The sequence below is a fragment of the Ambystoma mexicanum genome, chromosome 5q (genome assembly GCF_040938575.1).
Source record: "Ambystoma mexicanum isolate Mex_15411 chromosome 5q, UKY_AmexF1_1, whole genome shotgun sequence".
NCBI classification, from domain to species: domain Eukaryota; kingdom Metazoa; phylum Chordata; class Amphibia; order Caudata; family Ambystomatidae; genus Ambystoma; species Ambystoma mexicanum.
Genome location: NC_090933.1, coordinates 62,265,000 through 62,290,544, shown reverse-complemented (window position 1 = coordinate 62,290,544; position 25,545 = coordinate 62,265,000). Strand labels below are relative to the sequence as shown.

The 25,545-nt window shown below is 45.9% G+C and overlaps 1 protein-coding gene across 2 annotated transcripts in view; it reads left to right on the top strand.

The window, feature by feature from the left end:
- Positions 1-25,545, top strand: part of LOC138497211 (uncharacterized) — an 835,962-nt gene that overhangs the window by 379,775 nt on the left and 430,642 nt on the right. Inside the window, exon 11 of one of the 2 annotated variants that reach the window (XM_069620534.1) lies at positions 16,239-16,274. The exons of the other annotated variant lie outside the window; for it this stretch is intronic. Coding sequence (XP_069476635.1) covers positions 16,239-16,274 — 36 coding nt within the window. The remainder of the gene's footprint in view (positions 1-16,238; positions 16,275-25,545) is intronic. 2 annotated transcript variants of the gene reach the window in all.

Below are 25,545 nucleotides of genomic sequence, written 5' to 3'. Positions count from 1 at the left end.
TTCACACACTGTGGAATTGTTTCTCTTGCGGCTGAGCTTATTCCCGAGGGGGAAGAAAGATCTGGTTCCTTACACTCGTGCAAGATGGCAAGGATGCCATGCGAGTCCCTTCAGTCGGGTTTGGACATGGCCGACATTGTTTGCCGGTGCATGGCTGCGAGCACCGTTATACGTAGATTTGCGTGGTTGCGGAAGTCAGTTTTGCTGCGGATGTACAAGCCCATCTTTTGAACATGCCCTTTCATGGCGTGCATTTGTTTGGCAGCAAGGCTGACGAGAGCCTTGAGAGGTTGCAGACCTCCAAAGCTGCAGCAGAATCTTTAAGCACAGCTGTGCGTCAACCTCCGCCTTTACTACTCCTTTGGTAGAATGGGAGGAGCCACGAGTCAAAGTGGTCAGCATAAAAGTACCTGTGGTGGTCGTGGAAATGGAGGTGCCAAAGCCGCTCAGGCAGCTGCCTCTTTGCCTTCAGGTGCTGCCGCAGCTGCTCCAGAACAGTTATGAGGCCATGGTGCGCCGGTTGAGGGCAGACTGTTTCAACAGCTCGAAGAATGGCGAGCTATTACTTCGGATGCCTGGGTTCTGGATCCAATAGCCCACGGCTACTACCATCCCTTCCTACAGCGGCCTCACGACAATCCACCAGGGAATCTCTTTGAAGCTTCCAGATCCGCTCCTTGTGCAGGAAATCTTGAACCTGCTTGAGAAAGGCGCTATAGAACTGGTGCCTGTAGCAGAAAGGAACAAGGGATGTTATTCCCCATATTTTTGATTCCAAAGAAAGCCGGGGAGGAGGTATGGGGGGGAATGAACAAACTTCTCAGGAAGGACAAGTTCAAGATGGTCACTCTTAAGTCCTCCAGGCCCTTCAACTGGACCTACAGGCTGCTTGCTTTCATGTGCCGATTCATCCCAAGCACAGAAAGTACCTGAGGTTTGCAGCTGGCGACTCAGTTTGTTTTGGGTATTGCCATTCGGCTTGACCTCCTCCCGAGGGTCTTCACCAAGCTCATGGTGGTGGTGGCAGCAGCGTGTATCAGGCATGGGAGGGGGGGCATTCGCGTCTATCCCTACCTGGACGACTGGCTGATCCGTGCGCGTTCTCCCGAGCAAGCATTGGATCACCTCAGTCTCACCTGCCGCTCCCTCCATGCTGGGCTTTTCCCTCAATTTCAAGAAGTCGCATCTGACAGTCTCAACTGCTCCAGTACATCGGGGCCACATGGCATCCTGCATTTTTCTGGTGCCAGAGGCCAAGCTGAGGATGAGATCCCTACAATGGGTCCTCAAGATGCAGTGGTCGCAGTTCTCAGGCAAGATGTCTGATCACTCTCAGATTCCAATCTCGGTCTCCCAGGATCTTCTGTGGTGGGCCAATGAGGGGGAACCTGATGAAGGGGGAGCTGTTTTGGCAACCGTGGCCGGAGGTGACTAGTGACAGACGCTTCCCTCACAGGATGGGGAGCTCATGCCGAAGACTTGACCACCAGCGGTCGTTGGTCTGCGTCGGAGTCCAAACTCCACATCAACCTGTTAGAGCTGAGGGCCACCAGGCTGGCCCTGAAGGCTTTTCTGCCGTCTGTTCAGGGGAAGAGTGTCCTGATCATGACCGACAACACAGTGGCCATGCATTACCTCAACAAAAAAGGGGGGTGTAGGGTCACTCTCGTTGTGCAGAGAGGCAATGCAGCTCTGGTTCTGGGCAATCCAGCAAGGAATTTCGCTCTCTGCAGCTCATCTGGCTGGAGAGGAAAATGCGGCGGCAGACGCTCTGAGCAAGCAGAGCACGATCGCTCACGAGTGAGAGTTGGCTCAGGAAGTCCTTCCGGAGATCTTCGCCCTTTGGGGAACCCCACTAGTGGATATTTTCGCCACCAGTTCCAACCGGAAGTGCGAGAGATTCTGCTCAAGGGAATTTCCTCCAAGTGGAGCCTTGGGAGATGCGTTCGTAGTGGATTGGAAATTCCCACTGCTGTACGAGTTTCCTCCAATCCCAGTCATGCCTGAAGTGTTAAGGAGGTTACGGAGGTTCGGATCCCACATGATCCTCATTGCTCCGGATTGGGCCAGGAGAGCGTGGTACCCGGACCTTCTAGAAATGTCCATCTGCCCTCCACGCCATCTTCCCTACCGCGAGGATCTGCTCTCGCGTGAGGGTGGTGGTGTCATCCATCCAGAGGTCAGGACTCTCAACCTTCACGCTTGGTATCTGAAAGGTTGAGGTATAAGGATTGGGACCTCCTGGATGATGTGATGGAGGTGTTGCTTTCGGCCAGTAGGCCAGCAACAAAATTCCTGTACCGTTGCCACTGGCGTAAGTTATGCGACTGGTGCAGAGGACAAAATGCTGATCCTTTTCAGTGTTCCATTCCTATGGTTTTCTCTGTCTTACTTTCTTTGGCCCACGGGGGTCTTCAAGTGGGTACCTTTTAAAGGTTACCTGGCGACGCTATCCATCTTCAAGCGCTCGTTTGAAGAATGTTCTTTGATTTCCCAATTTCTTAAAGGGCTCACTAATGTGTTCCCACCATCCCCTTTCCAGGTACCGGTTTGGGATCTGAATTTGGTTTTGAAATTCCTGATGGGTGCTCCGTTTGAACTTTTGCACTCTTGTCCTTTTGAGATTCTTTCAAGACGGTGTTCTTGGTTGCAGTTACTTGCGCTCGCAGTGTGAGTGAATTGCAGGCACTTTGATCTAAGCCACCCTTTACTGTGTTCCACAAGGATAGGGTTGTACTGAGGGTACGTCCATCCTTTCTACCTAAGGTAGTGTCTGATCTTTCATTTAAGCCAGAAAGTGGTTCTTCAGTCTTTCTATCCTCCTCCTCATCCTGGTAAGGAAGAGGAGCAGCTCCATAGGTTGGATCCTAGGAAAGCTGAGCTTTTATATTTCTAGGATGTCCAGATTCAGAGTGGATGATCCACTCTTTGAGGGATATGCTGGACACTGATTGGGCCAGGCTGTTAACAAACAGACCTTGTCCAGGAGGATTTTCCTCACCATTACTGAATGCTACCGATTGGCGGGTAAGTACTGAAGGGTTGCAAGCTCATTCCACTAGGGGCGTGGCTACTTCCATACCCCTTCATCGGGGAGTTCCTATTAGGAATATTTGTGATGCAGCACATGGGCATATATCCACACGTTTGTTAAACATTATTCCTTGGGTATGATCGATGGTCAAGATATGGCCTTTGGTAAGGCGGTTCATTGTTCTGCCATCTGATTGGGTACTCTAAATTCTTTTCCCTCTTCCATTTTCAGGTACTGCTTTGGGAGTTTAACATTGACCGGATTTTGGACTATAAATCTACATCTCACTTCAATGTTTGATTAGTCAAACCATTAGGCCTCGGCGCCCTTGATGAGGAGCGACGGATGAGGTCTGCAATAATTGCTTGCGTAAACTCCAACTTCCAAGTGTTAAACTTCCAATTACTATAACCCGTATCAATTGACCATACTGGCTGTTAACATGCTCACACCAAATGGTCTTGGTTACCACATTAACTTGCAAGCGAGCCTGACTCACTTTCTGTTGATTAATGAGTGACCAGAAGTTCTGGGTGTTGGTACAGTTTTTCTGAAGTCCAACTATGGGCTTAGTAAAACCATTCAAATGAGACGGTACAAGACTCCACTCTTAGTATAAGGCTGTTCCACCCGAGTTCCGGGTAGCATAGATAGAACAGCCAGGCTTATCTTAGGAGGGAGAGAGGGCTGTAGAATCAGTACAATCAAATTGTAATAAAGGGTTTATTTAAATAAAAGGAAGCCAAGATAAATCTTGGGGGGGGGGGGGGGAGAATAAGTACGATCACATAAACACTTTGACACAAAACTATGCTTAAAGGTACACAGACCAAAGCATATAACCTTATTTGGAACACTTAACAGGAGTTGTAGGGAAGCCAAAACCAATTGCTACTTTTAGATAACTTTTCAGTAATACCATGGTAGTAGACCCTATCAGTTTTACCGTGGCGTTCAGCAACAAATCGCATAGTAATATCAACTAGACAATATCCTTTTCTGATCTAGAGAAACAGATTCTAGGAACAGTATAAACCTATAACTCTGATTCAGGATAAGTTATTCTAGGGGAGTTGGACCTTGGGGTGTAATATTAAAGTACAGTTGCTTTTCAGTTCCCATACTAAGGGAAGCAATAACTAATTTATTTAAGGATAACACTGTTATACTCCAGGTAAGTAAAACCTATCCCTTTTTACAGGAGCTATAAGCAACTTAAAAGCAGGTATAAACATGAGACTGTTTTGTGTCCGTCTACGACAGACAAGGGAAAGCTAAACCCTATGAATGACTACGGTATTCTAGGTAGGTAAAACCTAATGCAGACTTATTCTGGACTGGCTAACAGCAAGTCAAGGGGAAACAAGACCACGTTGGGGGATTTATCCTAACCGGAATAGTGAAGTGAAACCAACAGCATTACTTTTAGGAAAAGGGTTGGGGAGAATTTTCATTTCTGGGCTAATTTCCTTCAACCGTAGACCCCCAGCTCTCTTGCTGGGCTTGGGGCTTGTGATTTATTTATTTTTTATTTTTATTTTTTTCTCATGGTGGGACCTTTTTCTCACTCCATGTGTTTTTCCTGACTGCAATTTCTGTGTTTTGCTGTTTTATGGAGTCTGACAAAATCTGTAGGTATCTACTTTTTGTACAGTGATACAAAGCACCTTGGGTGCACTGCCACTGAAAAGTCTCTTGGACGTTTCTGAATATTTCAGTACATTTTCTTGGGCGAACTACCATTCCCAGGACTAGTGAGCTGATCCCTGTCTTCCTTTTCTGTTTGTGGGACCAGCACACACCACCCTATGTGGTGTGCTGGGGGGTTTACTTAGTGATTCCTGTCCTACTTCTCATGTCAAACATTTTGTTACACTAACTTACTTTAAATGGATGGCAGTGGTTTAATGTTACTACCAGTGTGCATCCGTACTGCAGGCTGAACCCGCAGCTGCAGGACAGCACCCATGGGTGTCAATTTTCCCAAAATGGCCCCCGTCTTCTTTCTTCGCCTTTTTCTTTTTCTTAGTTTCTTCTTGGCTTTTACTCTGTTGGTTGAAACTGGTTTGAGCCCTTTGTGTGTTTTGCCTTTAGTGGGCTTCAGCCCTGAAGGCTGCCCAGGCTCCACTGTGTCTGGAAAGGCAGGAAGTGAGGGAGGGTCCCGAAACTTACCTGTCCTTGGTCTCTAGGTGTGCCTGAATGAAACAAGTCCTGATGGGCCAGCTGGGTGTCCTGGAAGGACAGCCACCCTGCTGTGTGATTGACAGCATAGGTTGTGAATGAATGGGAAACCGCATAAAAAGCGAGGTTTTTGGGAGTAGAGGCAGAGTCGGCCACTGAAAAGTAACATCCAAACAGGACGTAAAGAGACTCCAGCAGCACCCTCCTGGACGGTCAAGTGCCTGGTGAAGCCCTGCAGCTGTACTGACTCCATTTTTATATAGACTGGGAAGACCCCTACGGAATGACTTCCTCCCTTGGGCTGGTGGACCAACTAGCTTCAAGACAAGCTTCCATTTGGCACAACCCCAAACTTGCTGTGCCTCACCAGAGCTGCAGAAGCCCAATGCCAGGCGTCATGTGACCATTGAGTGCATCCATTGAGTGCATCGTCTTGTGAAGTCCGAATCCGGACAAATCTTCGTGGGCATCCCAAGGACCCTACAGAGACAGGAAATCTTGATCCAGAGTCCAGCATCGAGGGAGCAAGCTTCTTCCAACCGGAGATATTCGTTCTTCATTGACGCAGAGGAAAAGGCGCCAAAACACTGAAGTGCTGCTGAAACAAAGGAAACCGTTCCTGAGGACTCTCTCGAGTACTGCCGCAGGAGCCCGCCAGATGTCCGTCCTTTCATCTCCACGACCAAGGTCCAACTACAAGAGTCTGCCAAGCTCTAGCCAGGAGGAATCCATCTTGAACATTTTTCTTCGAATCAGTTACTGTGGGGATGGGGGTGTTCACCTTTTAGCCGTAAGTTGTGTTTCCTATCTTGTGAAGTGCTTTTGGTCCGCCTTTAGAGTTGATGGCAACTCTCCGGCGCTGGCCTGAACAGCTTGTGTTCTCAACAAAGCAGCTTGCTTAAGTTATTGTGATTTCTTATGAACTTACTAACTTTGTCAAGACTTTACCTAAGAAGTGCATCAGAACCTTTGACTTTTGGCTATCCTAGCTCCCAAAAGGTACTCCTCTGAAAATACTGACTTTAGCAGTACTTGTTTCCTCATAGGTTATAATTGTGGATACTGTTGTTGCTGGGATAAAAGTTAACTTGCCTCACTTCAGGAGATTGCAATTGTTTTACAAACTGTGAAAAGTTTGCACAGTCTTATTCTAACCTTTCTTTCCTTTACAACTCAATAACTGAATTGGTAACTGAAAATAAGTGCAATACTGACCTTTACTGAAGACTCCGTGTGCTGGAATATGTTTTAGCATAAGACAAGTAATTTAACAACTTTTGTCTATTACAAACTGAAGCCAAACTTTGATTTTTACTAGTAGATAAAGCTTTTTAAAGAATGATTCTTTAGACCTTATGCATATTTATAAAAAAAGTATATATAACGAAGTGTGTAAGAGTTACTTGGCTACTTGTACTTACTTATTTTAATTGCACAGCTCACATTGCCCCTTTTAAGATCAGCCTGACTGCTCAGTCACACTAACAACTTGTGTAGTACAGGCCTATGTTAAAATGTGGGTTACCTAATACCAAGCAGGTAAGTCTTCAGTAGTCCTCACCAATTGGACTGCACTAATTCTTACCTAACAAATAGGCACTACCAAATCACATGTGAGTAATCTACCCTTGCATCTACTTTCTGTTAGAATGGTGCAACAGTTTCTAAGGAAAGAAAGATGTTGCATATACTTTTCAGAATGGCACAACATTTCACTAGGGTCTAGTGTCCAACAGGCTGGTCAGGATAGGTTCTTTATAGGTTTTGCACCTTGAAACTCTTGTGTATAGGTATGTTATAAATGCCATATATCATAGCAAAAGTCAGTGTTCCTAAAGCAGACTGTTAGAACAAATTCTTACTTTAGAGTTAGTTGAGGGTCCAGGGGCTTCAGAGAAGAGACCCTAGAAGGATTCCAGCAGGGGCCTGAGTGCACTGGACGAGAGGACTCCCAATGTTGTCCTTTCCTGGAATGACCTCCATCTTAAAACAATGTGTCTGCATCCTGGTGACCCAACCTGCCACTCTGCGGGAAACTTTATCCAGGCCCTTATTTTCGAATATAGCTTTAAGCGGTTTGTCATCTGTGCGAATTACAAATTCTACTCCCCACACAAAATTCCTGAATCGTTCTACAGCCCAGAAGCACGCCAATGCCTCCTTTTCGAGAACCAAATATCTCATCTCTGCTCCCTTGAGACCTCTCGATGCATGAGCTATCACCTCTTCAGACCCATCATCTTGCTTCTGGGATAATACCGCCCCAAGTCCATACTCACTAGCATCTACAGTGATGATACAGTCTTCTCGTGTCAAAACATCCCAAGGGACGGGCTAAATTTATATCTTCCTTTTTATTCTATTAAATTCCAACTCACAGTGACTATTCCACACAAAATCAACGCCTTTCCTCAGAACTTTTCTCATCTCTTGCACTTTGTCAGCATAATTCACCACAAATTTTTGATAAAATTCCGTCATTCCGAGAAAAGACCTCAATTCACTCTTATTACAGGGTCTCTCAATTCTCTTTATGGCATTTACCATCTCCTCTTTGGGTCTGATGCCATCCCCCGATACCTCATGTCCCAATAGTCCACATTTGTCACAGCAAATTTGCACTTCTCTTCTCTCAGCGTGATACCCCTATCCTTAAATATCTTCAACACTTTGTATAAATTCCCATCATGCTCCTCCAAAGTCACTCCACTCACCAAGACATCATCTTGAAAACAGAACATGCCCTTCACTCCTCTCAAAAGGCGATCCATTATTTTCTGAAATACAGAGGAGGCAGATGCCAACCCAAAAGGCATTCTCCTAAACTGGAACACCCCCTCATGCGTCACAAACGCTGTAACTTTTCTACATGTCTCCTCTAATTCCACCTGATGATAGGCTGACGTCATATCCAGTTTGGAGAAATACTTTCCCCCACCCACCACGGTCAGTAACTCACCCATGTTGGGTAGTGGGTGCCTGTCCACCAACACACATTTATTCAACTCACGCATATCCACGCACAATTTTATGTCCCCTGAACTTTTCTTCACTATTACAACTGGGGAAACCCACTCAACACCCCCAGCTCTCTCGATCACACCTGTCTTTAACAACTTCTGCAATTCTTGTTGAACACTGTCCCGCAAGGCAAAAGGCACCGGTCTGAGCTTGGCTACGGTGGGAACACTACCCCTTTTTAGCAATATTTGATGTTGAAAACCCTTCACTCTTCCCAAAGTCTCATCAAACACTTTACTAAACTCTCTCACATACTTGCAGGACATCGTGGATGCTTCTGACTCTTGTAAAACTTGCTCAGGATTGTTGGGGTCTAGTCTAATTCCGAATTTTTTTGCTCTCCATCCTAATAAGGATTTCCCTTTTTTGTTACATACTTTCCCATCACAACTGCGACCTTTAAATTCAAATCTACTCCACACATATCCTAGTAAATCAATTTCATCTTGGTTGTAGCCTCCCGGACTTATGTCAGGTTCTGATAATGCTGATACCTTCCCCTTTATCTCGCCTTCAAAAGCACTCCTGGACACTAACGTGACTTTCGACCCTGAATCTGCCATCATTGACACCTTACACCCATTCACTGTCAACACGGCATAGGGACGCTCACAATCATCCGTGTTTCCACCACTGGCAACAACAGTTAGTGTTCACAATGACATTTGTCAATGCTAATGCAGTATCTTCTTCTGATGATATCCCATCATCCTCATCTACAAACAGGATCTTCCTTTGGCCCGTTTGGCCAAACTGATAGTTTTTGCAACACGTGGAAAAATGCCCTCTCCTTTTGCATTTATTACATACTGCCTTCCGCCCTGGACACACTACAGAAGATGCAAAGTGCGTCGCACTGGCACATCGATAACACAATCTCTCGCCCTTTTTATCTTCTCTTTTCGCTTCTCTGCGTCGATACTTGGTTTCTCTTTTCTTCTGCATTGTTCCTTTCCTTCTGCCTGTTCCTTCCTTTCCTTTTGTTCTTCCCTTCACCCACATTCAGCACCTCCGGCTTATTTTCCTTAGTCACCTCCTTCAGTCTTGGAGAGCTTGGCAACACATGCCAGCGAGTGCTCTACACGCTTGGCCAAGTCCAGTACCTCATCCAAATTTGGCTCATCCTTCAGCCAAAGTTCTTCACGTATCTTATTTGAGTGACAATGCGTCATGAATTGATCGAGAATATGTTCATCAAAACTTCCTTAAAACTTACATGTCAGGGCGAGGTGACGGAGAGCGGTGACATAGTCTTCAACAGATTCCCCGTGAGCCTGAATGCGCATGCGGAAATTATACCGCTCCAAAATTGTACTCCTCTTGGGGTTGAAATGCTTATCTAATTTGAGCAAAGCAGATTCAAATTCATTCAAGTCATCCCCGCTTCCATCCCCTTCCAACTGAGGAAGGGTCTCGAAAATCCTCTGCCCCTCATAACCTAGGAAGTGTAATAATGCCACTTTTCTTTCACTGGAATATGCTGTTCCTCCAGCTGCCCTCATATAGTGCATAAATCCTTTTCGCCACTGGGGCCAAGCAATCTTCGCCGCACCTGGAGTGGGCATGAAAATGGGCGGGCCAGATATGCCAGGTAAAGCTGCATGTCTTTGTATCAGGATTGTTACCCACCGCCCCCTTTTTTTTTATAGTGTGGCTAAAGTATACTTCTTCCAGCTCAATCCTTGCAAAGTTTGTTGCACCAGTCCAACAAGGCGCGTATCCGCAGTGACAGTTCACATCTGGGACTGAATGCGGTAAAAAATCATATTTCGGATGACCAAATTCAACTGCAGGCTCACACAGACTTGCACAGAGCTCTCCCTCCCCCGGGGTATATTCCTGCACTGCGAGCGCTGTTTAAAATCCAATTCACTTGCTCCACTTTTCAGTGTGTTACGGCACTTCACATCCCTCCCACGCAGATCATGTTCCCATCTGCTAGGAGGAATACGGTAGTGGAGTCCGGCCTCTTCCCCACGCTGGCAAGTATGTGCGCAGGGTGGCGGGCCGGGATCAGCAGTGGGCACTAACCGGAGCAAAGCGGCGCTTACTTGCGCAAACGTTGCAGGGACACGGCGGTCGCTGGACGCCACAATGGAAGCGGAGCAACCTTCCCTGAGGCCGTGATCACTCAACGGCCGCTCAGTGCTACAAGGGAGCGGAGCAGCCCTGCTTGAGCCTTCCTCCACGGCTGATTCGGTCGTTTCTTCAGGGGAGTGCTCCCTGGACGCCGGAATGGGGCCTCAGCATCCGCCGTTCACTGTGGCGGGCCGTTCAACGCAAGGGGGAGCGGAGCAGCCCACGGCCTGTCACTTTCTTCTCTGGCGGCGCCGTCGACTTCTCCCCGGTGGGAGCTCCTACCACACGGGGCACCTCCGAACACCGTACTCCAGGTTGCTCAGAGGAGGCACGGGCGGAGCAGACGTCAGGAGCGATGCGAGCACCTGCTGCAGGCCGCGACTCGACACCGGCAGATGCTGGGGGTCTCCTTTAACCTGTCTGCAGTGACCAGTCATCCCATCCTCGTCGCCATTGTTATGAAGATAGCTGGCGCAGGCAGGTAAGCAGTATAACAGTATTTATTTAAGTTACATATAAAGGAAGAAGACCCCCAACACTCAGAGGCTCCTCTCCTACAGCACTTTCTCCAACTGACCAACTTTAGAACATTACACGAAAGATGCTATCAGAACATTCCATGACATCATACAGGGCTGAAGCATCATCATATAGGAAAGCATTGAAGGCTCCCTGCTCTTCATAAGACATCACAACACAAGACCTTCATTGTACCATCCCGAATCCAACGGGGTAGTTGAAAGGATGAATAGGTGTGTGATGGAGAGTATTCGGATGGGTGAGGAGTGTGGTCTGGATAAAGTAGCCATGATACAAGATAGGATCTGGGCTTTGAGGATGGCGCCACATGCGACAACAGGTCTTTGCCCGCTCGAGCTTATGAGGGGCAGGAAGCCATATTCCGTGGCATGTCCACCATGGCTTGGTAGGAGTAGAGAGACGGATCTGGTTGTTGAAGTGAGAAAGTCATTGGTGAAGAAGAAGAAATCCGAATGGGTCATGCGTGAAAATCTTGAGAGGGAAGAAAGAATTGCGCGTGGAGTGTGGAGATTGGGTCAGGATAAGGAAGGGAGTTGTCAAGAGGAAAGGAGAATCTCTTTATTCGGATCCTGGCAGTCATGAAAGGAGCTGTACGTGTGACTGGAGGGCAAGTGTGGAATAAAGATAGAATTGCCACTGTGAGGAGAGGCCATGTATAGATGTGTGGAACATCATGGGACTGTTGTTGGAGTGTCTCGGTTGTTTTGAAATAGTGCGTGTGGTTTTTCAGTTGAATTAAAGATTTAAATTCATAGGGTAAGTTAAATAAAAAGAAAGGGAGATGTGTTGTGATGTCTTATGGAGAGCAGGGAGCCTTCAATGCTTTCCTATATGATGCTTCAGCCCTGTATGATGTCATGGAATGTTCTGATAGCATCTTTCATGTAATGTTCTAAAGTTGGTCAGTTGGAGAATGTGCTGTAGGAGAGGAGCCTCTGAGTGTTGGGGGTCTTCCTTTATATGTAACTTAAATACGGTTATACTGCTTACCTGCCTGCGCCAGCCTCTTCATAACAATCATAGCAAAAGTCAGTGTTCCTAAAGCAGACTGTTGGAACAAATTCTTACTTTAGAGTTAGTTGAGGGTCCAGGAGCTTCAGAGAAGAGACCCTAGAAGGATTCCAGCAGGGGCCTGAGTGCACTGGACGAGAGGACTCCCAATCACATAAAACAACCCAAAACTACACAGGAATCAAACAAGACTTAAGTTAAGTAAATGCCCAAGCCAGGACAGTACCTCAGCACAGAATACCATTTTGCAGCAGGACGACTTCAGGATCTGCTGACAAAAACCCAGTCGTTTGAATTCCTTCACCTAGAAGATAGGACACTGGAAGTACTTTCGCAGCAAGGATCACAGGGAAGGCTCAATGCAAGGTTTTCCTCGCGGCTAAAAGCGGGACAGTGGATTTGGTGACTTTTTCAGGAGCACAGAAGAAGACAGAATATCACTGATCGGATTCTTGTCGTTGGCAAGGTCCAGCATTCTGACTTTTCGGATTGGAATCATGCCTCTGGAGATCCAGCAGGATGCCCACGAAGTTTCAGCTAGATTCGGAAGACCATGCACCGCACAATGGCTCAGGGTCCCAGGGTATTGGGGTATTGCAACCCCGCATGGTAGCATCACGGTGTGGGATGGCTCAAAAGGCAGGTCTTGAGTCTAGTGGGACTCACCAGGGATTTGGGTGGAGATCGTTTTCGGAGTCCCCAGGTCGATTGGAAGGAAGCGCTACAACAGGCTCCGGTTACACAGCATGCTCTCCGGTCGCTGGAAATAATTTCAGCCGCAAATTCTTCATCTTCCTCTTCGGTTTTGGTTCCAGTGGTCGATTACCTCTTCAGCTTCCGGGATCAAACTTTTATGCACGAACCCAGCCAATCAAACAGCCTTACAACATTCAAATGGGGGTGGGGGGTTGTTGGTAATCCTTTCAGGACAGTCGGACTCCTAGTTCGAACTGGAATCTCACACCTGTGCTGGAAGACAAAGGACTGCAGAGTTTTGGAGTCCTCCCTCGCTACCTGCCTTCACAGACACTCTGAAGCCTGGGCGGGGAGTCCAGAGGACTCCTGCTGAAGATAAAAATCACACACCGGTATTTTCCCGCTCTGGATGTCGGGGGAATGGAACAAGAAAAGACCGGGCCTGTGCAAATGGCCTGCAGTAAAGGTGCCCCAAATTTAATAAAAAAAGTTCACTGCCACCAGCCATTAAAGTTAAGTTTGTCCTTGTAACATAAATGCTACATTTAAAATGAGAAGGAGGGGAGGGGGCGGGTGCTCATTTCACCTACTAAAATGTAAAAGGGGATCCAAAGATCCTTTCTAACCCTGGGAACTGGAGTTCTCACAAGGTTGGCCAGAGAAGGTTAAGAAGGAGCCCCTAGGGCAACCTAGCAACAACAGGCACTTATTGCCAAAAAGTTGTGCAAGAGGATAACTTTTAAAAGACTCTATGGAGAGTCTTAAAAATGACACCAATATAAATAGTATATGTTAGGCAAAGTTTGTATGCAGTACCCTCTGGGATCACTACACACAACTAGGACTACAGGTGTAAGCAAAACCAACCTTTGGTACAAGTCTGTACCACACAGTTTTTGGTAGCGAGCTGAGCAGCCAGGCTCATCTCAAGAGGGAATGTGAGCTTGTAAGGGTGTTACACGGAGGTCTATCATTACAAGTATTCAGATAGACATTTATATTCAAGGTTTCTTGGTAAAACATTTATTAATTCATTGCACAGTCAGTTAGAAAACAGTCACTAAAAGGAGGCAATCAATATCACACAAAAATATACTACAGTAATTCACACGATCAGGTTCTGAGGCATTTAATACTTTGAAGGAGGAGCAAAATGGCATTCAGAGCATTTGCAGTAGGAGCAAAAAGGCACAAGTTAATAAAACGAATTGAGTTATTCTTAAACGGTGCAAATCATTTGAGTTCACCAGAGGAGTTCATTCAATGCAATAGGTAGGCCAAAGTCAATGGGCTAGAGTCTTGTATAAGAAAAATGGTTCTGGTAGTTTGAACGGAAAAGTCTTTGCCACGGTTCTCAGAAGTAGTTCAAAGAAGAAAGGTTTGTATGTCGGGTCACAAGCTGACTAAGCCTGCAAGTTGCCAAAGTACAAAACGCACTTTTGCAGTGAGAGGTAAGTTCTCTCGGTCGGGTTTTCACAGTACCTTATATTGAAGAAAACAGTGCAGCTGAAGAAGTCTGTTCCTGGCAGTTCGTGCAGATCTCGCTGCTCCTGAGCCTCAGTCGTGGGGACAAGAGGGAGGACGTCGGGAGACTCCTGCACTGCACGGAGACTGGTCAAAAAGCTGGCAAACTGGCAAATCTTCGATTCCGGTAGCCGTCTATAAGCACACAAACTGGTGTCCTTCTCCCTGGCTATTCGGTTTCCTGCAGCACTCTGAAGAAAATACAACCAGCTCCAAGAATGGTGTCCAGGTGGCTTACGAGTTGATTGGTCCCACCAACTCAAAAGGAGAAGTCGTCCTTGAAGGGCTTCTCTGTCGAGATGAACTTGGCGATTTGGACCTGCAGCAGGGCTTCACCGGGCAAACCAAAGGTCCAGGAGTTGCAGCAGGCGTCCTCTTCCAGCTAGTCTTCGGGTATTTTGTTCCATTGGTCGACTCTGCCTTCCAAGACCAGAGACTCGCCTTTTAAACAAGTTTGTCCCATTCATTCCAGCCTAGCTGCCACTCACCCAGCAGGGTGGCTGTCCTTGCCAGGCAGCCAAGTAATCACATCAGAGTGCATTTGGGTCTCCTAGGAGATTAAGCACAGGGAGTTTCGTGTACCTCCCTCACTTCGTGCCCATCCCAGACATTCAGGTGCCAGAGGCAGTCTTCAGTCCTGAAGCCCGCTAAAGGCATAGGAACAAAGGGACCAAACCTGGTTTGTCGCACTGAGTAAATCTCAAGAAGGACCTTTCCACAAAGACATGGCGAAAAAGACTGTGGCCATTTTGACAAATTGCACCCTTGGATGCTTTACTGTAGCTGCGAATGCAGCTCGCGGTAAAAGCACACCACAGTAGTTAAAAGTAAACCCCTGCCACCAGCTATTCATCGAGGAAAGGCTAACATAAACATTTTACATGAGGAACTAGACAAAGGGGATACTAAGTAACCCCTGCAGCACTCTATTGTAAGATAGTGTGTGCTGGTTCTAGAAAGTTACAAATGTAAGTAAAGTCAATTTCACTTTACTGCTCTGGGAAACAGTTCATCCCAGAGAAGTTATTTAAAGCTTTGGGAAATCTGAAAGACTTCCCTTTGTCACTGCACTGAAGGTGCTGTGTGACACAATTTAAAAGATGATGGCTATGGAGTTTGTCAGACTCCACAACCAAAGGAAATGGTGTTAAAAAAATCACATAAATATACATGAGCGAGTGGGGAAAAAGGGTCTCTCTCTAGGTTTAAAAAAATCATGTTCTCGTAATCCAGCGAAGCCGATGGGGGACGGGAGGAGGGTGAGGGATTCTCTTGTTTTATTAAATAACCTTTTTCTTAGACATACTCTTAAGTCTGGTTCTAAATGGAAACAGTGGTATAATAATGTCCATAGTGTCCTAGTTACTGAAGTCACCTGAGGGTGTAGGCAAAAAGGGTACCAAAAGGGTACTTACCAATTTAGAAATTTAAGAGTGTATTTGTGTTACTATTATATTGGCCCTTCTGAAGAAGGCTTACTCAAACTGTTAAATTAATTGTTTATTCAAGAAACTTTGTGTGTAAGTTTATTTGAATACTTGTCACTGTGAATATCGGTGTAACTCTCCTACAGCTAACATTGACCCCTTTTGAGATAAGCCTGGCTGCTCAACACTCTACCATCGTTTCTAGTACAGACTTCTTTCAAAGGTTGGGTTCCTATTGCCAGGCGGTATGGGTTTTTGTACTGCACCCAAAGGGTTCTGCGTACAATCTTGCCTAACAGTAAGTAAAGTCAATTTCACTTTACTGCTCTATGAAACAACAGTTTTTTCAAGAGAAGGATTTTTACACTTTTCGGAGATCTGAAGGACTTCCCTGTGCACTGCATTAAAGGTGCTGTGTGTCCCAATGCAAATAGATGCCTATGGAGTTTGTCAGACTCCAAAACCAAAAGAATCTGTGTTCAAATCAAAGAACAATACGTGAGTGGGCAAAAAGGTCTTGCTCTCTCCAGGATATAAATTAAGTCCTAAGGTCTAGCAAAATACCTGGGCGTCTCCAAGGTAGAAGGGAATAAGCGCCTTTCTGAGAATTCTTCCTAACATGCGTTAATGACAATACATCGAGTTTATAAACTTCCCAGCTGGGGACTTGACCTATTTTAACCTTACAAATAAGTAATTCAGTTTTTTGTTTTTTTCCTTTTCAGGATGAGCCCCAAAGAAAAAGAACTATGGAGCTTCAGGTATATAATGCTTTGCCTTGTAAATGTAAATCTGTGTAAAAATGGCAAACATTGATTTTATTGATGATTATATTTGTAAAGTGCCTATACAACGGTGTTTCAAGGTGCTACAAGACAGAAAAGGGGCAGGGGGAACAAGGGAGAAGGATAACAAGAACGGTCCTACTAGTCCTTGTGACATTCGGATCGTGCAAGTGCAGTAACAAGTAGTGCGCGTGGGGGGAGGGCGGGCTGGCATTCAGCGCAAATGCGATGTTAGGATGGGAAGGGAAGTGCAGGGAAAAGAGTGATGTGAAAAGGGGGGGAAACTGATGGGGTGGGGGCACAGGGGGTAGGTGAGTGCTAGCGGCAGGGCAGGGGGGCAGGTGCCAGGGAATGCAGGGGGCGAGGCTCCACATGTAAATTGCAAGGAGAGGTGTGGGTGGAATGGGCGTGGGGGGAGGAGGTTCCTGCTGACCTGTATAACTGTGAGGGGACGAGGCAGCCAGTCACTGCGGCAGACAAGGGTGTTCGCAGGGGAGGGGGGATAGAGAAGGAAGTAGAGAAAAGGAGGGTGTTGAGGAGCTTCTGGAACTTAAGGAGTACCGGCTCAAGCCTGAGAGGGGATGTTTTTTTCTAAATGTCTCCAATAGATTGCACACTGATTGTAGAGCTTTTGATAGTCAAATCCAAGAGTAGAATCAAGAATTCCTGTCCCCTCGCATTTTTTAAATGTGTCATTTGATCCCCCAAATCTTTACAACCCTTCCTGCTGCCATATCTGAGATGATTGGCAGTGGCAGCTGGACATTGCAACAATTATCTTTTTTACATGTTTTCTGCATTTCTGGAGCAGTGCATTGATGACTTACAATCCATTTCACTCCATCAAACTTTTTATCCTGGTGTTGGTTTGTTAGGTACGAATTGATGCAGTCACACTAGGTGGGACTACACAACATGTATCTGCTTGGTATTGGGTAATCCATCTTTTTGTATAGGTCTGTACTACACAAGTTGGTAGTGACTGAGCAGCCAGGCGTATCTCAAGAGGGGTAAATGTGTGCTGCAGAGCTGTACAAATGAAATCCGTACATACAAGTAGCCACGTAACACTTACACCCAAGGTTTCTGTTTAAAAATTGATGTTAATTAAATATTTATAATGATCATTGTTTAAAAAGGCAATTTGTGTAACAATGTAAATAATACTTTAAAAATACTTTTCAGAATCAAACCAGTTGGTGGACAATCTTTGGCTATGCTCTTTGCACACTTCCTACACCTTGAGGTGACTGCAATCACAAGGACAGTAATGGCATTTATGTATCACACTAGTTATACTTTGCAGATTCTGAGGTTGCAGAAAGGAAAGGCTTAAGGAAGGAAAACGGTTAAACAGTTTCTCAGTATATGTGAGGACAAGTAAATCTTCTAATGAAATCTAAACAAGCCGTTCCCAGCAGTAACAGTCTACAACAAGCTACCACCTATGAGGGGGTAAACAATATCAAAGTCGATGGACTAGACGAGTCTTCAGGGAGCCAGGATGGTACGACGTTCTTTCATTACGTGCAATTGCAACACCAGGCATTTCAAAGTGTATGCTAAAGGGATTCGTATAGCGCACAGTCACCAACGGAGTTGGACCCCAGGCACTTAGGAGGCTCTGCAAACGAAAAGGCTGGTGGGTTAGTAAAGTGGAGAGGTAGTAGGATAGTGAGAGAAGTGGTGTCTTGTTGGCGGCTTCAGTTCGGTATACACCGTATGCTGAGCTTTGGTGCGAGTATCAAATCGGTGTCTGGCCTCGTGTGCTGTTGGTGCGGCTTATGTGTTTGTTGTTGCAGTGTGGTGAAGTGTGTGCGGCTGTGCGAGAGGTGGTTGTGTACGTTTTTGTATGAGTTGAGTATGCAGATTTATTGAGCTTTTTTGGTTAGTGCGTTATGTCTCGCAGCTGACCTTTGCAGTTTGGCTACATGCCTAGGGTTAAGAATCCTGTGTGGTGGGGAAGAGGCCCATGTCTCCCAATAAACTGTTTCACCATGCAATAGACAAAGATGGAGGCTATACCTAGAATTGAGAGTCCTGTACAGTGGGCAAAGCGGTCGGTTCCACAGTAAGTGGGATTTTGCTTATGATAGACCGAGGTGGAGGCTACACTCATTCGAGGATTCCGTAGAGTGGTTGGGGGATGGGGGAGGAGGCCTAGGTTTCACAATACATTACACCATACAATATGCATGGATGGGCACTATACCTGTATTCAGTGTCCTATGTAGCAGGGGAAAGGCCTAGGTTCCGCAGTGAGTTGCTTTTGTCATGTAATCGCCAAAAATGGAGACTACACCTAGATTTGAGGTTCCTGCAGAAGCAGGCCAATGTTCACAGTTCCATCTAAGCATGGCACTTGCCACTATTCACAAATCTATCTAGATGCAACGCAGGCTAATGTTCACATTAGTATGACGTTAGACATTAGAGGTTAATGTTCACAATTGTTTCTAAATGCGGCACATGCCAACATCCACAGTTCTAAGTGTCGGGCCTTCTAACTTTCACAATTCTATCTAGACGTGGCAATTGCCAACAGCCACAGGCCTATCTAGATGCGACACAGGCTAATTGATAGGCAAGATTATATTCAGTACCCTTTGGGTGCATTACAATAACCTTGGCCTCCTGGCAATACGGACCGAACCGTTGGTACAAGTCTGAACTACGTAGGTTGGTAGTATGGTCAAGCAGCCAGGCTTATCTCAAGAACTGTCAATGTGAGCAGTAATGTTGTGACAGTTTCGCAGTAGCAGTTAGCCAAATAAACACTTACACTCAATGTTTTTTGATAAAACAATTATTTATTTCAGAGTCAGTTGTAAAGCCTTCTTCAGAAGGGAGCAATACATGTAACAATTCAAATACACTTCAAAACACACTCTTAGTTTCTCTAAATTAGTTGATGCCCATTGGGGATGGCACACAGTCACTTCCTGTGCACCATCAGGTGACTTAAATGGCTAGGACACTGTGGAAATTGATTTATTACTAGTACATGTAGAGCAATACTGAGTTTGGTGTAAAAGATAGAATAGGGGAATAAAACAAAGGCTTAACAAATAATTCACAAACGGGTAAGTACTTTTGAAAACCTTCATTCTTCAAATAAGTTTAACCCTTTCCCGGGGAAAGGATAAAGCTGAGTCAAAGGCAGGGAGTCTCTGAGGGAGCCAGGACAGTCAATATTAATTGCACAATGTCAAGGGGGGCTGAAGATCTTCTTTGCAGGTTGGTAAAAAGTCTTGCACAATGTTTTTAGAAATGTTTGTAGAAAATGGAGCACTTGAAGGGCCACAAGCTTGAAGGGCCACAAGCTTGGAGGCTTGTGAGGGGCAAAGTGTCAGCAACTCTGCAAGGTAGCCAAGACAGGTCTCATCTGAGAGCAAGGAAGGCTACACAAGAGATGTTCTCTTGGACTTTACAGTAGCTCTGGTTAGAAGAAATTGTTCCAGCTGGTTTGTTTGTGTACCGCTCTGCAGATCCTGTTCCCGAGCCTCAGTCGTGGGGACAAGAGTGAGGACGTTTGGGGACTCCTGCTCTGCAATGGGACGGTCAGCGGCAGCAATGGGCAAACTTCATTTCAGCGGTCCTTTGGTGTTTCAGCTCCTCGCACCTAACAGCAAATAGTAACACCGCGGTTTTTGAATACCACTTCACTTTCCTTGCTTCTGGGGGTGTGGTGGCTCAGGCTTGGTGAGTCCTGCATCAAGGAAGATCCTCCTGGTGCCTGTGTCCAACTTAAAAGCAACGCACACGATCAGGTGTTCCTCTCCCTGGCTCTTCGGTTCCAACAGCAGCAGCAGTGGAAATGCAACCAGCTTTGAGAGGATGTCCAGATAGGCTTACTTTGGAGTTGATTGTTCCCACCAACTCAAAGGGGAGGTGAATTTGAAGCTTCAGCACAGCAGCATGGCTACACCGGGCAAACCAACAGTTCAGGAGTTGCAGCAGGCGCCCTGTGCACCTGTATCTTATCCCTGACCCCCGCTACCCTGTTCCAGCTCCTCCTGCCTCCCATCCCTCTCCTATGCTCTGATTGGCTTTGTTGGCGGTCTTAACCGACATCCCCAGGGCAGTCCCTCTGGATAAGGGCCCCAAGGCAAATGGCGGCTCCAGTGTCTACAGGTGTCAGCAGGGGAAGTCAGTGGCCAGCCGTCAACCAGCAGCACCCACCAAAGTGTGGAATGGGTGGGTAGTAGAGCAATTACTCTACGCCAGAAAACCCTGCCCCTCTACATTACCCTACCTCAGAACTGTAAATATTAGCAATGTGCCATTCCTGGACTGAATTGTGAACATTAGGGTTAGGGAGAATTCTCAGAAATGTGTTAATTCCCTTCTACCTTAGAAACCCCCAGCTCTTTTTGCTGGACTTAGGACTTTTTAGCTCATGTAATTTTAATGTGATTTATTCTGTTTCTTCTGACTTTGGAGTCTGACAAACTCCATAGGCATCCTCTTTGCATTGCGACACGCAGCACTTCAGTGGCACAGGGAAGTCTCTATACGTTTAAATACCTTCTGTTTGTGAAACTACTGTTTGCAAGAGTGTTAGGAAAAATTCTAAAAAATTTGCTAATTCATCGGTACCTTAGACCCCCAGCTCTTTTGCTGAATTTGGGACTTTGTACTTTTAATTCAGTTTGTTTTCTGTGTGTTTTCTTTGGTTATGGAGTCTAACCAATTCCATACGCATCATCTTTTCATTTGTCACACAGCACCCTCAGTGCAGTGGCACAGGGAGGACTTTTCAGGCTTTCACAAAGTTTAAATACCTTCTCTTGGATAAACTACTGTTTCCCAAAGTAAAGTGAAATTGACTTTATTAGTAGTTTAAATTCGTAGACCCAGCACACCCTATCTTACAATAGAGTGCTGGAGGGGTTACTTAGTATCCCCTATGTCTAGATACTCATGTAGCAGTCAAATGCTAGCCTTTCCTCTTAGAATGGCTGGTGACAGTGGTTTTACAATGAACTACCATGATTTCTCCCAACCGTGAACTATTCGTAGCTCTGATAACGTTAAATTGCGGGAGCCATGTTTTTCAAGATGGCGTCTGAGCCCCCTCTGTAAAAACAGGTCCTGGTCTTCTTTTTTCGCCATTTCTTTGTGGAAAGGTCCTTCTAAAGTTTCTCTGCGTGCCAAAACTAGTTTGGTGTCTTTGTTGGTCTGCCTTTGGCGGGCTTCAGGAGTGAAGACCGCCTCAGGTGCCCGAGTGTCTGGGGTGGGCAGGAAGTGAGGGAGTTGCCTGAAACTACCTGTGCTTGGTCTTCTAGGAGACCCAAATGCACTCTGACGATTGGCTGGCTGAATCTCCAGCAAGGAAAGCCACCCTGCTCAGTGAGTGACAGCTAGGCTGGAATGAATGGGAGAGAACTGAATAAAAGGCAAGTCTCTTGGCTTTGAAGGCAGTCGACTACTGGAACGAAAGAACCGAAGACGAGCTTAAAGAGAACGACTGCTGCAACTCCTGGACCGTTGGTTTGCCCGGTGAAGCCCTGCTGCAGGCCCGAATCGCTAAGTTCATTTCAAAGTTCATCTCGACAGAGAAGCCCTGCAAGGACGACTTCTCCCTTTGAGTTGGTGGGACCACTCAACTCGACACTAAACCACCTAGATACCATTCTCGGAGCTGGTTGTAGTTTCCTCAGAGTGCTGCAGGAAACTGAATAACCAGGGAGAGGGACACCAGTTTGTGTGCTTGACTACAGCTACCGGATTTGAAGATTTGCCAGTTGCCAGCTTTTTGACTAGTCCCAATGCAGTGCAGGAGTCCCCCGACGTCCTCCCTCTTGTCCCCACGACTGAGGTTCAGGAACGGCAAGATCTGCAAGAACTGCCAGGAACAGAAGTCTTCAGCTGCATCTTTTTCTTCATTTGTAGGGTACTGTGAAACAAGACTGAGTACTTGCCTCTCGCGGTGAAAGTGCTTGAAACTTTCGCAACTAGCAGGCCTAATCGGCTTGTGACCCAACATATAATTCTTCTTGTTACAAACTACTTCTGAGAATTAATACAGGGACTTTACTGTTTACTTACCAGAATGTTTTTAACTATCCAATACTTTAGCCCATTGACTTTGGCCTAACCAATTGAATTGATTCTTCTGGTGAACTCAAAGTATCTGCACTGTCTAAGAAATTGTAATCCTTTTATGTTCTGAAACTATTCCTTTTTTGCTTCTCCTTCAAAGTATTCTGAATGCCATTTTGCTCCTCCTTCAAAGTAGTCTGAATGCCTCAGAAACTAGAGTGTAGTACTTAAGTGTATTTGTGCGATATTTAACTGCCTCATTCTAGTGAATGGTTTAGAACTGACTGTATGAATTAATAAGTGTTTAACCAAGAAACCTAGAGTTTAAGAGTTTATTTGAACACCTGTGATTGTAGACCTCTGTGTAACATCCTTACAGATCACTTTCCCACTTGAAATAAGCCTGGCTCCAACGAGCAAAGTGTCAACGCCTGTAGGCACGTCCAAGTTTTAAGATGGGCCTTCCGAACCTTCCGTTACGGCGCCCCATTGCGTAATCGCATTAACGGCCGACGTACAGGTCTAAACATACTTCTTTTTTTTTTAAGTATGTTTTTATTAGTTTTCAACACTTAAGTTCATAACACATAACAATATAACAATTCATACTTCTTCACAATATCTTTCACAATGTGTTTCCAATTTCATAAACACAACCAATACCTCTTATAAGTCATTATTCAACAATGGGTAAAAAGGCAATCGGAGAGAAATTCAGCAATGTCTTTGAAGGAGCATCAGCAAACCAAAAGTGGAAGAGAAATAACAGCTACCATCAACAACAAAACATAAAAAGTGTAGGCGGTAAACCATAAACTTATATCAATCGTTAATGTCATGGGTTCATAAAGTGCTTCATAAGTTGCGGCTGAAAAAACATATGTTCTCTGTCAGAAACATGGTCCAAAAATGGGCTCCAAGTCTTCATGAATTTCGAGATTGTCTCTTCAAGCATGGCCGTGAGTTTCTCTAAACCTAGTAACTCCGACACTTGCACCAACCAATATGAAATGTGGTCCCTCCACAGCCTTCCAAAATCGGGCTCTTGTAATTTGAGCAGCTATAAGTAACTGAGATCAGAGCTGCTCTATACCCTGACATTGGAAAGGACCCATCTTCTGGTGCATCCCCTCAAAGTTAATGTCCGTGGATTCATGGGGAGCAAGGATGCCGTAATTTCTTTAATTTTAGACCGCACTTCCAGCCAAAATGTTTGAATAACCGGGCAATGCCACCACATGTGGGCTAAATCTCCCCGTTCCCCACAGCCATGCCTGCAGGTATCGGGGTGTTCCGGATTCCTTGCATGGAACCTGCTTGGGGGCATGTACTTTAACAGCATTCTCTTTCAATATAGTGCATCGTGAACTCTTCTGGGCCCTATGCCAGATCCGCTGCCAAGAATCTTCTGAAATTCCCATATTTAAATCCCTTTCCCAGGCCTATAGCATATATGGGGGTTTTTCTTCGAAAGGGGCATTCTCTAGAAGTCTGTAACAAGTGGCTAGTTTGTGGGATTATTGACCCTCTAAAATTCGTAACTCAATGTCAATCGAATTTCTTAAAGCAGTTCGGCGAGTATCCTTGTTAGTTAACCAATGCCGAAGCTGTATATACTTGAAACCTTCCAATTCTGAGAGCCAGAATTTTACTTTGCACTCTTGGAACGTCAGGGGTTCATGTACATAGAGGTCCCTCAATCTCAGGGGCTTTTCTGGACTCCAATTGTGATATGATCTAGGGCATAAATCCGGAGTAAATGCTGGGTTTTGGGTAATAGGGGACAGCAGACCCAAGCCTTAAGTGAAACCCCTCTGTGTGCATGTTCTATCCCAACTGCGAAGTGTAACCAATGTAGTGGATATCAGCTCACCTTGACACCTCCAATCCTCTTTGGGGAGAAATGGAAGCTGTGCCAGAGGAAATGGAGCCAGCGCTTGTTCAATCTCTTGCCATTTAGGAGATTCCCCCGGGTTCCCCAGGACCACATCGGTGCCACTTGGGCCGCCCTATAGTAATGTGAAATTGATGGGAGTCCTAGGCCACCCACCATCCTCCCTCTTGTAAGAAGCTTACTAGGAATTCTAGGCTTCCTCCTCCTCCAGATGAACCGGCCTATCTCTTTTGTATAGCTATGAGCTTGCTCTCAGAAATCGGCACTGGTAGGGATTGAAAAAACATGAAGTTTCGGAACCGGGGACATCGTCACTGCACTAACTCGACCCAACCACGAGATTTCCTGAGAGTCCCACCGCTGCAGCCATTGTTTAGCTTCTTTCAGTAAAATAGGGATGTTTGCCTTAGAGGCCTGCGTAAGTCTGGGTCAGTTTTATTCCCAAATAAGAGATATCGATGGGATATGGAACGCTGTCTGTATACCCTCCAGCCTATGGGGAGCGACTGTTGGGGCCATTACTACAGATTTAGTTGGGTTCACCTTGAAGCCTAAAATCTGGGCAAACTGAGCCAAGAGTTCCATAAGAGGGGGAACAGAGTTAGGGTCAATGTTCAAAAAGCAGAGCGTGTTGTCCGCATACAAAGATATTTTATGGCATTGCCCTGCTACTTAGAAGCTGAAAATTCCTGGGTGAAGCGTGATGTGTTGGCCAGAGGCTCCATCGCCAGGACGAAGACCAGGGGCGACAGAGGACAACCCTGCCTAGTACCTTTGCCCAAAACTATCTGTGGGGTCCAATCTGCATTCACTCTGACTCTCGTTGAAGAAATTTGAAAGTATCAATTTCGAAAAGCCAGGACCAAATCTGAACCCTTCCACTACCACCTCCAAATAAACCCAAGACAAGCTGTCAAACGCCCTGTGGGCATCAAAGGATAATAGGGACAGTCTCCCCGGGATCTTCGGGGTGAAAGCAATGAAGTCTATGGCTCGGCGGACATTGTCATACGTTGAGCGATTGCGTATGAAACCAATTATGGGAGTATTTCCATCCCCACCTCCTCAGGCGCTCTGCGATTATTTTACCTAGTAGCTTTGCATCTGTGTTTAGCAGTGCAATGGGCCTATAAGATGCACAATCCGCGGGATCCTTCCCTGGCTTTAAAATCTGCTTTGACAGATTCAGCCATTGATTTAGTCACCGTACCCTCAGCCCACACAGCTTTAAAACGTTTTGTCAGATAGGGGGAAGAGCACAGCCTTAAAGACTTTATAACATTTATTTGTAAGGCCATACGGCCCCAG